The sequence below is a fragment of the Capricornis sumatraensis genome, chromosome 16, assembly GCF_032405125.1.
Source record: "Capricornis sumatraensis isolate serow.1 chromosome 16, serow.2, whole genome shotgun sequence".
Classification (NCBI taxonomy): domain Eukaryota; kingdom Metazoa; phylum Chordata; class Mammalia; order Artiodactyla; family Bovidae; genus Capricornis; species Capricornis sumatraensis.
In genome coordinates, this window is record NC_091084.1 from 24,425,782 (window position 1) to 24,440,970 (window position 15,189).

Consider the following 15,189-nt stretch of genomic DNA (forward strand, 5'->3'; position numbering starts at 1 on the left):
TGGCTGTGCTGGATCTTCTGGGCTTTCTCTAATTGCAGTGAGCAGGGGCTACTCTTCATTGTGGGGCACTGGCTTCTCATTGCAGTGGCTTCTCTTGTTGCAGGGCATGGGTTCTGGGCACATAGGCTTCAGTAGTCGGGGCTCATGGGCTCAGTAATTATGGCTCACAGGCCCTAGAGAGCGCAGGCTTTAGTAGCTGTGGTGCACAGGCTCAGAAGTTGTGGTGCCCTGACTTTAGTTGCTCCTCAGCATGTGGAATCTTCCTGAATCAGGGATTGAAACTGTATCCCTTGCAGTCACAGGCAGATTCTTGCCCATTGTACCACCAGGAAAGTCCTGAATCTTTTAAAATTTCTTGAAGTATTATAGTTTTCAGTGTGAGGAGATTACATATCTTTAGTTAAAGTTATCATTAGGCAGTTAGAATGTTTTGAAACTGTTGTAAATGTTATCTTTAAAACTTTCATTTTGTTTTTGACGATATGTAGAAATGAAGTTGATTTTGTATATTGATCTCATATTTAGAGATTTAGATTGCTAAATTCACTTATTTTGATCTGTAAATTACTTTGGATTTTCTACATATTCACTCATATTATCTGAAAATGATGACAGTTTTATTTCTTTCTTTCCAATTCTTATGCATCTTATTTTATTCTTCTTTTCTTACTGTACTAGCTAAGACTTCAACTTGAAAAGAAGTGCTGATAGCAGTAATTATTTTCCCACCTCATTTGGAAAATGTTTAATAAATCACCACTAAGTATGAAATTGCTGCAGGTATTTTTATAGATACCTTTATCAGATTGTCTTAATGGTACCTTTCAATAAACAGACGTGGTCCAGTATATCAGTATTTTCCTTTATGAGTAATACATTGTGAATCCTGTTTTGGACATCTTCCTATGACAAAGTCATAGAAATATTTTATGTTATCTTCTAGAAGAATTTTTAATTCTAAAAATTAAGAATCTATATATATTTATATTCTCTTTCTGGACTTCATTTTTTAGCATATCATAATTAGCCATTTGTTCCACTTTATTTCTCTCTCTCTCTCCTTTCCACCTGAACTTTCTTTTGGTTGAAAGGCATGATAAGCTGTTACCAGCCGGGGCTCAGTGGCAAAATCAGTTTCTTTTACATATATCTATCTTTTTAAAAATCTTTTCCTATTTAGGTTATTAAACAATATTGAGCAGGGTTCCCTATGCTATTTAGTAGGTCCTTGTTGGTTATCTGTTTTAAATATGGTAGTCTGTATATGTCAATCTCAAACTCCCAGTTTATCCCCTCTACCATCTTTCTCCTTGGTAAACCATGAATGCTAATTGCTTCAGTGATGTCTGACTCTGCAAACCCATGGACTATAGACCGCCAGACTCCTCTGTCCATGAATACTGGAGTCGGTTGTCATGCTCTCCTCCAGAGGATCTTCTGGACCGAGGGATCAAACCTGCATCTCTTATGTCTCCTGCATTGACTGGCAGGTTCTCTACCACTAGTGCCACTTGCAAGCCCCTTGTAAACCATAAGTTTGTTTTCTATGTCTGTGAGTCTGTTTTTGTTTCGTAAATAAGTTCATTTGTATCATATTTTTTAGATTCCACATACAAGTATTATCTTGTGATATTCGCTTTATCTGATTTACTTCACTTAGTATGATAATCTCTATCCATGTTGCTACAAATGGTATTATTTCATTCTTTTTAATGGCTGAGTAATATTCCATTGCATATATGTTACACATCTTCTTTATCCATTCTTCTGTTGATGGACATTTAGGTTGCTTCAATGTCTTGGCTGGGGCTTCTCTGATGGCTCAGACGGTAAAGAATCTTCCTGCATTGCAGGAGACCCAAGTTTGATCTCTGGGTCGGGAATATCCCCTGGAGAAGGGAATGGCTACCCACTCCAGTATTCTTGCCTGGAGAATTCCTTTACAGAGGAGCCTGGCAGGCTATAGTCCATAGGATTGCAAAGAGTCAGACACAACTGAGTGACTAATGCTTTCATACTTCATGTCTTGGCTTTAATTTGTATTGTAAACAGTGCTGTAATGAACATTGGAATGCATGTATCCTTTTGGACTGACTGTGTCTTTTTTTTTTTTCTTCTTCTGGATATATTCCCAGGGATTGCAAGATCATATGGTAGCTCTAGTTTTGTTTTTTTAAGGAACTTCTACACCATTCTCCATAGTGTCTATACCAATTTACATTCCCACCAACAGCATCGGAGGGCTCCCTTTTCTCCACACCTTGTCCAGAATTTCTTGTTTATAGTCTTTTTGATGATGGCCATTTAGAGTGGTGTGAGGTGATATCTCATTGTAGTTTTAATTTGTATTTCTCTAATAATTAGTGATGTTGAGCATTGTTTCATGCGTCTCTTGGCTATCTGTATATCTTCTTTCTTTTTTTATTTTTTAAGTTATGAAAGTATGATAACACATTTACAAGAGACTTGGAAAATACAGAACAAGTTACAATATACTCCCACTATATATTACAATTATCTTTTTAAGTAGATAAATTAAGATTGTTAGTTGGAGTTTCAATATCAAACTCTCAAAAATTAATAGAATGACCAGAGAGAAAAGTGGGATGATACAGTAGACCTGAAGAGCAGCATGAACCACCTCAACATAGTTAAGATTTTCACACAACACTAGGCAACAGGTTCAATTCAATTCTATTCTGTTCAAGTACCCATAGACTATAAACCAGGAGACACTGGAACGTATCCAGGGACATAAAACAAGGTGCAAGAATTTTGTTGTCTAAAGTTACTGAAATCATACAGAATCTGTTCTCTTATCACTGTTATACTGGAAATAAATATCAAAAGCTATTTGAAGATAACCCACATATTTTCAAGTGCAGTGTGACATTTCCCAAGAGAGAACTTTTACTTAGTCGTTGAAAGCCTCAATAAAATTAAAAGACTGAAAAAACACAGAGGGTGATGGCAGAGAAGAAAGTATTTAAATGAGGAATTAATATCAAAATGAGAAATCAATATCAAAGATACTTTTAAAATGCCATGTATTTGGAAATTAAATGTATACTTTTAAATGATGGGTGTATCTAAGAAGTCATAACAAGGAAAATTAGAAAATATTTGTAACAGCATAAAAACGAAAAGAGAATTTATCAGAATTTGTTGCTTGCAGCTGAAGCTGCTCAGTGCAATTAAATACAGTGTGGAGTCTTGAGTAAGGTATAAAAACAAACAATGGACACTAGCATAACATTTTGTGAAATTTGAACAAAATTATACTTTAGTTATTAACTGTTGTTGTTGTTCAGTTGCTAAGTTGTGTCCAACTCTTTGTGATTCCGTGGGCTGCGACATGCCAGGCTTCCCTTTTCCTTCACTATCTCCTGGAGTTTGCTCAAATCCATGTTGACTGAGTCGGTGTTGCTATCTAACCATCTCATCCCCTGCTTCCCTCTCCTCCTTTTGCTCTCAGTATTTCCCAGTATCAAGGTCTTTTCCAATGAGTTGGCTTTTTCTCATCAGGTGGTCAAAGCATTGGAGCTCAGCTTCAGCATCAGTCCTTCCAATGAATATTTAGGATTGATTTCCTTTAGGATTGACTGGTTTGATCTCCTTGCAGTCCAAAGGACTCTCAAGAGTCTTCTCCAGTATCACAATTCAAAAACATCAGTTCTGTGCTCAGCCTTCTTTATGGTCCACCTCTCATATTTACACGACTACTGGAAAAACCATAGCTTTAACTATATGGACCTTTGTCAGCAAAGTGATATCTTTGCTTTTTAATACACTGTCTGGATTTGTCATAGCTTTCCTTCCAAGGAGCAAGCTTTTTTAAATTTCAGACTACAATCACCATCAGCAATGATTTTGGATCCCAAGAAAATAAAAGCTGTCACTGTTTGCACTTTTCCCCCTTCTACGTGCCTTGAAGTAATGCAATGATCTTAGTTCTTTGAATGTTGAGTCCTAAGCCAGCTTTTTCACTCTCCTCTTTCAACCTCATCAAGAAGCTCTTTAGTTTCTCTTCACTTTCTGCTGTTAGAGTGGTATCATCTGCATAACTGAGGTTGTTGATATTTCTCCTGGAAATCTTGATTCCAGCTTTTAATTCATTCAGTCTGGTATTTCTCATGATGTGCTCTGAATAGAAGTTAAGTGAACAAGGTGACAGTATACATCCCTGACATAATCCTTTCCCAATTTTGAACCAGTCCATTGTCCCATGTCCAATTTTAGCTGTTACTTCTTGACCCACATACATATTTCTCAGGAGACAGGCAAGGTGATCTGGTATTCGCAACTCTTAAGAATTTTCCACAGTTTGTTGTGATCCATACAGTCAAAGGCTTCTGCATAGTTGATGAAGCAGAAGTAGATGTTTTCTGGAATTCCCTTGCTTTCTTTATGATCCAACAAACATTGGCAGTTTGCTGTCTATCATATGCTAATCTCCTGTTTTTTTTTTTTTACAACATAATATTTCTTTATTTTCTTAGAATTGCATTTGAAGTTTAAACCTCATTCAAAAGTTTTAAAATCACTAAGATAATAAGTTTTCTAGACTTTTAGCAGTAATACCAGATGCTAGAATGAATGGAACTGTATCAAAGTATTGAACAAATATAAATGATAAATCTATCATTTACCAGTGGAATCAAGATGTCATAAATTTTTTAGCTAGACCAAAATTCATGTTTTCTAATATATATATATTATCTTATACATATATATGTCTGCATATATATATACAAACCTTTATAAATATATGTGTGTATATATATATGTACACAAAAGCTTTTATACTACACTAGATAAAGGTTTGAAAAAGAACAACAGAAGGAGAGAGATGGAGAAGTAGGAAAACAAACTAAATGAAATGGGAGCACTGAATGTGAAATAGAAAAGTGAAACAAACTAGATAAACGTAAAAGATCATCATATAGTCCAGTTGTTTTTAAACATGGCTGCTCATTAGAATCATATCTGGAGCTTTGGAGAGAGAAACAACACTTGGGTATTTGTATTTTTCAAAAACTTCCAAGATTTTGCATCTGGATTTTAAAAAGTGATTACAAGTTTTTCTATTAAATGGTAGTTTCAGTATTATGGAATCCTATTATTTTCTGTTGACCAATCATGATACAATGGTATTAAACAAATAATAGTTACATAATGGAAAAGATGTTATCAGTTTTCACAAACAATAGCCAGACCAAAAGAATAAAAGATAATTATAATTACAAGCCATAATGGAAATATGATTAACCAAACAATATAAACCTGCTAGAACTAACACCCCCAAAAGATGTCCTTTTCATTATAGAGGACTGGAATGCAAAAGTAGGAAGTCAAGAAACACCAGGAGTAACAGGCAAATTTGGCCTTGGAGTACAGAATGAAGCAGAGCAAAGGCTAATAGAGTTCTGCCAAGAGAATGCACTGGTCACAGCAAACACCCTCTTCCAGCAACACAGGAGAAGACTCTACACATGGACATCACCAGATGGTCAACATTGAAATCAGACTGATTATATCCTTTGTAGCCAAAGATGGAGAAGCTCTATACGGTCAGCAAAAACAAGACAAGGAGCTGACTGTGGCTCAGATCATGAACTCCTTATTGTCAAATTCAGACTTAAATTGAAGAAAGTAGGGAAAACCACTAGACCATTCAGGTATGACTTAAATCAAATCCCTTATGACTATAAAGTGAAAGTGAGAAATAGATTTAAGGGACTAGATCTGATAGAGTGCCTGATGAATATGGACGGAGGTTCGTGACATTGTACAGGAGACAGGGAGCAAGACCATCCTCAAGAAAAAGAAATGCAAAATAGCAAAATAGCTGTCTGAGGAGGCCTTACAAATAGTTGAGAAAAGAAGAGAAGTGAAAGGCAAAAGAGAAAAGGAAAGATATACCTGTCTGAATGCAGAGTTCCAAATAACAGCAAGAATAAGAAAGACTTGCTAAGTGATCAATGCAAAGAAATAGAGGAAAACAATAGAATGGGAAAGACTAGAGACCTCTTCAAGAAAATTAGAGATATCAAAGAAACATTTCATGCAAAGATGGGCTTAATAAAGGACAGAAATTGTATGGACCTCACAGAAGCAGAAGATATTAAGAAGAGGTGGTAAGAGTACACAGAAGAACTGTACAGAAAAGACCTTCACGACCCAGATAATCATGAAGGTGTGATCACTCACACTCACCTAGAGCTGGGCATCCTGGAATGTGAAGTCAGGTGGGCCTTAGGAAGCATCACTACGAACAAAGCTAGTGGAGGCGATGGAAGTCCAGTTGACCTATTTGAAATCCTAAAAGATGATGCTGTGAAAGTGCTGCACTCAATATGTCAGCAAATTTGGAAAACTCAGCAGTGGCCACAGGACTGGAAGACAGTTTTCATTCCAATCCCAAAGAAAGGGAATGCCAAAGAATGCTCAAACTACTGCACAATTGCACTCATCTCACACGCTAGTAAAGTAATGCTCAAAATTCTCCAAGCCAGGCTTCAGCAATATGTGAACCATGAAATTCCAGATGTTCAGGCTGGTTTTAGAAAAGGCAGAGGAAGCAGAGATCAGATTGCCAACATCCACTGGATCATGGAAAAAGCAAGAGAGTTCCAGAAAAACATCTATTTCTGCTTTATTGACTATGCCAAAGCCTTTGACTGAGTGGATCACAATATACTGTGGAAAATTCTGAAAGAGATGGGAATACCAGACCACCTGACCTGCCTCTTGAGAAACCTGTATGCAGGTCAGGAAGCAACAGTTAGAACTGGACATGGAACAACAAACTGGTTCCAAATAGGAAAAGGAGTACGTCAAGGCTGTATACTGTCACCCTGCTTATTTAACTTCTATGCAGACTACATCATGAGAAACGCTGGGCTGGAGAAGCACAAGCTGGAATCAAGATTGCCAGAAGAAATCAATAACCTCAGATATACAGATGACACTACCCTTATGGCAGAAAATGAAAAAGAATTAAAGAGCCTCTTGATGAAAGTGAAAGAGGAGAGTGAAAAAGTTGGCTTAAAGCTCAACATTCAGAAAACGAAGATCATGGCATCTGGTCTCATCACTTCATGAGAAATAGATGGGGAAACAGTGGAAACAGTGTCACATTTTATTTTCCTGGGCTCCAAAATCACTGCAGATGGTGATTGCAGCCATGAAATTAAAAGACGCTTGCTCCTTGGAAGGAAATTTGTGACCAATTAGACAGCGTATTAAAATCAGAGACATTACTTTGCCAACAAAGGTCCGTCTAGTCAAGGCTATGGTTTTTCCAGTAGTGAAAACCCAGTAGTATGGTTTTTCCAGATGTGAGAGTTGGACTGTAAAGACAGCTGAGTGCTGAAAAATGATGCTTTTGAACTATGGTGTTGGAGAAGACTCTTGAGAGTCCCTTGGACTACAAGGAGATCCAGCCAGTCCATCCTACAGGAGATTAGTCCTGGGTGCTCATTGGAAGGACTGATGTTGAAGCTGAAACTCCAGTACTTCGGCCACCTGATGCAAGAGCTGACTCATTTGAAAAGACCGTGATGCTGGGAAAGATTGAGGGCAGGAGGAGAAGGGGATGACCGAGGATGAAACGATTGGATGGCATCACTGACACAATGGACATGGGTTTGAGTGGACTCTGAGAATTGGTAATGGACAGGGAGCCCTGGCGTGCTGTGGTTCATGGGGTTGCAAAGAGTCGGACACGACTGAGTAACTGAACTGATCTGAACTGAACAATATAAAATAATTACATGGAATTTGAGGGGTTAACTAGAGTGATGTGGTCAGTAGAAGTGCATACATGCACACATTTTCATCTGCCCAGCCAGTTGGTGCCTGTAATCTATTTACATTGAAGGTGATTATTGATATATATGCTCCTATTACCAGTTTCTTAATTGTTTTGAATTTATTTTTTGTAGGTCTTTTCCTTCTCTTATGTTTCCTGCCGAGAGAAGTTTCTATAGCATTTGTTGTAAAGTTGGTTTGGTGGTGCTGAATTCTCTTAACTTTTGCTTGTCATTTCTACATCAAATCTGAGTGAGAGTCTTGCTGGCTAGAGTACACTTGGTTGTAGGTTCTTCGCTTTCATCACTCTCGATATACCATGCCATCTCCTTCTGGCTTGTAGAATTTCTTTCCACAAGCCAGATTTGAGAAATCAGTTGATAACCTGATGGGAGTGCCCTTGTATGTTATTTGTCGTTCTTCCTTTGTTGCCTTTAACATTTTATCTTTGTCTTTTTTGTCAGTTCAATTACTGTGTGTCTCAGTGAATTCCTCCTGAGGGTTATCCTGCCTGGAACTCTCTGTACTTTCTGGACTTGGTTGACTACTTCCTTTCCCATGTAAGGGAAGTTCTCAGCTTTTATCTCTTCAAATATTTTCTTGAGTCCTTTCTCTCTCTTTTCTCTTTCTGGTACCCCTCTAACTCAAATGTTAGTGCATTTAATGTCCTAGAGGTCTCTTAGGCTGTCTTCTTTTTTTCAATTTTCTGTTTTGTGGCAGTGATTTCCACCATTCTGTCTTCCAGGTCACTTATCCTTTCTTCTGTTTCAGTTATTCTGCTATTGATTTCTTCTAGTGTATTGTTCATCTCTGTTTGTTTGATCTTTAGTTCCTCTAGGTCTTTGGTAAACATTTCTTGCATCTTCTCTGTTCTTTTTCTGAGATCCTGGATCATTTTAACTAGCATTATTCTGAATTTTTTTTTCTGAAAGTTTGCCCATCTCCACTTCATTTAGTTGTTTCTGTGGGGTTTTATCTTGTCCATTCATCTGGGACATAACCCTCTGCTTTTTTATTTTGATTAACTTTGTATAATGTGGTTTTCATTCTAGCTGCTGTGATTCTGCTGTGATTCTAGCTGCTGTGGGATTTTGGTTCTTCTCGCTTCTTCTCTCTGCCCTCTGGTGTGAAGTGATATCTCATTGTAGTTTTGATTTGCATTTCTCTAATAATGAATGATGTTGAGCATCTTTTCATGTGTTATTCGCCATCTGTTTGCTTTTGAGAAATGCCTGTTTAGGTCTTTTGCCCATTTTTTGATTGAGTTGTTTGTTTTTTTGGTATTGAGTTGCATGAACTGCTTGTGTATCTTGGAGATTAAGCCTTTGTTAATTGTTTCATTTGCTATTATTTTCTCCCATTCTGAGGGTTGTCTTTTGACCTTGTGTATAGTTTTCTTTGCTGATTTAGCACAGTATATTATATTGATAAATTTGTTCTTTTAATTCTTTCCAGACAATGGAGGGAGTCTGGAACACTTTAACTCCATTTATTACATTCCTGATTTATATGTTACTGTTCATTATATATTTTAATTCTCTCTTTATATTAACCCCTGTAAAGCATTATTATCAATGTTGTTTTATGTAAACGTAATTACCAAAATACCCATTTACCTATATCAGTACCTTCTCTTGCTCTTAATTCCTTCTTGCCTCTCTGAGTGTCCATGTGGTATCATTGTCTTTCTGACTGAAGAACATCTTTTACTATCTTCTTTAGTTTGATATGCTGATATGGTGATGAAATCTCTATTTCTGTTTGTCAGAAAAATGTCTTTACTATACTTTCTTTCTTGAAAGATGTTTTCATTGGATAAAGAATCTAGGTTTTTATTTTCTTTCAACACTGTAAAGATATTTTATTGTCTTCTGATTTCTGTTGAGAAATCAGTTGTCAGTTAAAAGCTTTGCTCCTTTGAAGTTGATCCATTACCCCCCAAAGATTTTCTCTGATTTTCTGAAGTTAGTACTAGGATATTTTTCAATATGATTTCCTTTTGCTTTATTTTCTTAAGTATTTTTGAATCTATGGTTTGATGTCTTTCATTAGCTTTGAAAAATTTCACCCATTATTTTTTCAAATATCGCATCTAATAAATCTTTTCTCTCTTTTCTTTCTGGGACTAGAGTACACGTATGATACCCCTTTTTACTCTAGCTCTCTGTTGCTTATGTTCTTTTTTAGTATCTTCCATCCTTTGCTCTCTCTAAGTATCTTGCTTTGGATATTTTCTTCTTATCTTACCATTCAAACTTTCTTTCTTCAGCTGTATGTATCCTGCTCTTAAAACTAGGCACTATGGTCTTAAACTCATTGCTTTTTACACTTCTAGAACTTTGATTACCTTCTCTTTTATAATTCATGATTCTCTGCTATAACCCCAATTTAAAATAATTTCCTCCAATGTATTCAGAATAGTTAAAGTTTGATAACTCTATTATATGGATCCCCTGCATTTCTATAATCTGTTGCTTATCTTTTTTTTTTAAATTATACTTTGCTGTCTTCTTAAGTGCTGACTAAGTTTTATTATACACAGAATATTGTGTTTGAAAAATTTTAGGAGGAATATTTGGAGAATATTCTGTTATCTTCCTTCAGAGAAGATTTTCATTTGTTTCTGGCAGATGGCTAAGGTACATTATCAATTGCAGATATTCTTAATCTAGTTATAAAGATTGAGATACTTTGAAACATGACACAGTTGCTGCAAGAGCTGGACTCTTTTTGTTTATTCTTACTTCTAGGTACAGCTTAAGGGGTCCTGACCAAAAGAGCTAGAGGTTTATCAAGACATTCCCTTCTTGTCCCTCTAGCTTTTCAAAACTATCAAAATCTCTTCTCATTAGGGTCAAGTGATGAGGGAGTTGTTTTGGCAATATCCTTATAAAAGCGAAACATGAAGGACCCTGGTAGTGATAGAACTGTTCTGTATCTTGAGTGTGGTGGTGATCATATAAGTTTACATATGATAAAATTTACACACACAAGCACACATAAGTGAATGCATGTTAAATGAATAAAATCTGAATAATGTTGGTGGATTATATCCATGTAAGTTTCCTCGTTGTGATATTGTAGTGTAGTTATGAAAGAAATCATTGTTGAGATTTCATGAAGGATATGTGAGACCTCTCTTCATCGTTTCTTTTTTGTGTGGTAAAATATACATAACACAAAATTTACCATTTGACAATTTTATGTGTATAATTCAGTGACATTAAATGTAGTAACAATGTTGTGCAACCAGCATTGGTGTTCATTTTCAGAACTTTTTCTTGATCCTAGGTAGAGGCTCTGTACCCATTAAATAACAGCTCCCTATAGCCTCCGTCTCCCAAGGTTGTGGTAGCCTTTACCCTACTTTCTGTTTCTATAAATTTGTCTATTTTATGTACCTCATATAAATGGAATCATATACTATTTCTTCTTTTGGGTCTGGCTTACTTAATTTATCATAATCTTTTCATGGGTCACTCATGCTGTAGCATGTATCAGAATCTCATTCCTTTAAGAGGTTTAATAATATTCCTTGTATGTATATACTCATTTTGTTTATTCATCTGTTCAGGGATGTGTGGGTTGTTTTCAGCTTTCGGCTATTATGAATAATGCTGTTATGAACATTGCTGTACAAGTATGTGTGTGAGTCCTTGTTTTCAATTCTTTTTGGCATATACCTAGAAGGGAATTGCTGGATCATATGATAATTCTATATCTAACTGTTTGAGGAACTGCCAAATTGTTTTTAATAGCAAATGCACCATTTTACATTCCCACCAGCAATGTACAAATGTTCCACTTTCTTACATTCTCAAACCACAAACACTTGTGGTTTCTCTTTTTTTTTTTCTTGATAATAACCATCCTAATGAGTGTGAAGTATTATCTCATTGCCATTTTGATTTGCATTTCCCAATGACTAATAGTGTTCAGCATCTTTTCCTATATTTATTCACCATTTGTATATCTTGGTGAAATGTCTAGGTGAAATGTCCTTTGCCCATTTTAAAATCAATTGTTTATCTGTATTGTTTCTTACAGCTGCATATGGGTCTGCAATAATCTCAAAATGAAAAAGTTTAATAAGAATATGTTTCTTTTTTCTTAGCCTTTCAACTGCCTCTTCTTAAAAGTAGCTGATGTCCTTAGTGGAAATTTGCCCCCAATATGTAGTTTCTATCTGTGAGTTTCCTTTTCTTTTCAAATCTATGCTCTATTGTTTTTTGTTGGCTTTTTAGCTCACCAGTACCTTCAAACAGCTGTTTTAAACAATTTGTCCAGCTTTTCTATCTGTTATCAATGAAATGGTTGATCCATGCTGCCTAACTCACCACTATTGGAACTCTCTTTTTGTTCACCTTTGGTTTTGCAAAAGACCAAACAAGTTAAAATAAATTTAAAAGTAAATTTTTTAAGCTAATTCTTTTTAAAATTATTTATTTGGCAGCACTAGGTCTTAGTTGTGGCATGTGGGGTCTTTGATCTTCATTGTAGCATGCATGATCTTTAGTTGTGGCATGTGAACTCTTAGTGTGGCATGTGGGCTATAGTTCCCTGACCAGGTATCAAACCTGGAACTCTTGCTTTGGGAGCATGGATTACTAGCCACTGGACCACCAGGAGAGTCCTCAAAGCTAATTCTTTATGAAGCCTAAAAACAACACTAAAGCTTTACTTAGTAGGAGTATTGAAAACAGTTCTGCATGATACGGAGATAATATGGACTAGGTATATAGGATAAAATGATACAGTTTATTCCCCATCTTAGAGTATTTCCAGAGAGGAAGATGTGCTTAAACCATTCTTACTGTCAGAAAAGACACTTATTTTATCAGGGTCTCCTGCTTAAACATCATCTCTGCAGAGCGGCTGTGTTGAGGGGTCCCCAAAACCATTCTTTGTTTTGATGATTCATTAGGAGGGCTCATAGGTCCCAGAAAAATCAACAGAAAGGAAAGATATATGGGATGAAGTTTAGAGGAAACCAGGGGCATGCTTCCAAGAGCCCTCTCCTAGGACTTGCCTAATTGCTCCAGCAACTGATTGTGACATGTGTGAAATGCTGCCTGCCAGGGAAGAACACCCAAGCTGGTTGCCCAGAGTGTTGGGGATCAGCACATATGCATATAGCCCTACATGAGTAATATCAATCACTGAAGTTCCAGAGCCCCATAGAGAAAGACCAAACCTGAGGAAGGAAGCACCCATTTTACTCTCTAGTCCCTCACCCTTCAGTGTGTTTCTTAATGGTGCTTATCATTATCTGACTTCAGCTGTGTAATCATTATTTATTTGATACTACATAAGTAGCATATATTTTATTTCTTATCTATTACCATTCTTCCTCCACTAGAATATAAGTCCAGAAACTGTTTTGTATTCCCAGTGTCTAAAACAATGCTTGGTCTAGAGAAGGTACTCAACTGATATTTGATGAGTAAATGAATGAATGAAAATGATTGTTTATGCAGTTACTTAGAAATGCCAATAATGTTGGCTGGATCTCAATTATTGGGATGTGCTGTTATTCTATGCATGACAGTTTTCTCATCTGTTTACTTCTCTCTCCTAAACAGGTCTATAATTCAATAGCCAGATTTTCCCCTCGAAGGTTTGTTTTGCCCTTACATGTCAATTTGAATGCCCCTGAGGGAGAGAACCTCAGCCCGTTGCGCTATTCTTCAGCCAGTGCTGTGAAACAGGCTGATGGAAAGGTATGCTATGAATGGATATTAGCCTAAGACTTTGACCCTCAGCAGTGTTTCTTTATTCACTAATAAAGTAGTGTGGCTTTGTAGTGTGGCTGTTCTCCACAATGTTTGGTGCCTAGTAAGTTTCATAACATTCAGCTGAGCAGGGTAGGATCATGGAGCATGGCTTGCAAAAGAGCTGCAGAATTCTAGGTGGGAGTGAGCACTGTGTTTACCTATCCCTTTTGTGTTTTCCCCACTCCAGTACTCTTGCCTGGAAAATCCCATGGATGGAGGAGCCTGGTGGGCTGCAGTCCATGGGGTTGCTAAGAGTCGGACACAACTGAGCAACTTCACTTCACTTTTGTGTTTTCCTATCCCTTTTGTGTTTTGAAAAAGGTTTATACAGCTTTCAAAGTGTCGTGCCTTGTCTAAGTATTTAAGATTGGCACTGACCATCCCCACATTTTAGAGGGTTTGTGCTTACATATCACTATATAGCTATCAGTGTCTCAGCTCTAGTAAAATAAAAGCCCATGTCCACCTCCTATGCCATTTGACAACTTAGTCACAAAACCCAATAATCTTTTATGTGTTCTTACGTATGATGAAAAGAGAAACAATATTTTAAAAAATGATGTAGAACCTCAGTTCTCAAGCCCTGTCATAAACTTTTATATAGTGTTAGCCCCCACACTGACCTGAAGAAAGTAAGAATTAAGCAATCAGTTCTTTTGTGCCCTCTCTTAGATTTGGTGCTCTTATGAAAATCTATGTCCTGAGGCCCTAGAAGAGGAAGGAGGTATTGAATTTCCCCAGATCAACTATGGCCAATTCAGTGGCAAAAAGTATCAGTTCTTCTATGGCTGTGGCTTTCAGCATTTGGTGGGTGATTCTCTGATCAAGGTTGACGTGGTGAACAAGACGCTGACGGTAATGAAATTCCGCTTCCTTTTCTGAACTCTTTAAAGACCTGTTCTGCCCTTTGAATTAATTCCTGTTTTGTTTAAGGTAGATCTTGAGATTTTAAAATAGTTAAGCAGCTACTTACTTTTTTTAAAAAAAAGACTTTTTATTTTATATTGGAATATAGCCCATTAACAATGTTGTGATAGTTTCAGGAGGACAGCAAGGGGACTCAGCCATACATATACATGTATCCATTCTCTCTTAAGTTCCCCTCCCATCCAGCCTGCCACCTAACATTGAGCAGAGTTTCTTGTACTAACATTAGGACCTTGTTGGTTGTCCATTTTAATTGTAGCAGTGTGCACCTGTCAATCCCAAACATCCTGACTATCCTTTCCCCATATTCTTTTCCTAGCAATCATGTTTGTTCTCTAAGTCTGTGAGTCTGTTTCTGCTTCATAAATAAGTTCATTTGTATAATTTCTTTTTAGATTCCACATACAAGGAATGTCAAATGATATTTCTCCTCTCTCTGACTTACTGCACTCAGTATGACAATCTCTAGGTCCATCCATGTTGCTCAAATGGGCAGCCACTTACTTCTGTTAAATCTGAGAACCATGGGATTAGGGGTATGTTCCCTCTAGGGAATCTAAATGAACCACAAGCCCAGAAAAATAATTCTACGCTTGATGGTATTTTGAGAGAAATCATGGGACACATCTATTTCCGGTTGATGGGAAATTATAACTATACAAATTGTGTTTGATGA

General features: G+C 36.8%; 1 protein-coding gene across 3 annotated transcripts in view; it reads left to right on the plus strand.

Annotated features, from left to right (window-relative positions):
* Positions 1-15,189, plus strand: part of BCO2 (beta-carotene oxygenase 2) — a 66,362-nt gene that overhangs the window by 48,689 nt on the left and 2,484 nt on the right. For all 3 annotated transcript variants that reach the window (XM_068988592.1, XM_068988594.1, XM_068988593.1), the window contains 2 exons: positions 13,395-13,532; positions 14,259-14,441. In XM_068988592.1, the coding sequence (XP_068844693.1) occupies positions 13,395-13,532; positions 14,259-14,441 (321 nt within the window). The remainder of the gene's footprint in view (positions 1-13,394; positions 13,533-14,258; positions 14,442-15,189) is intronic.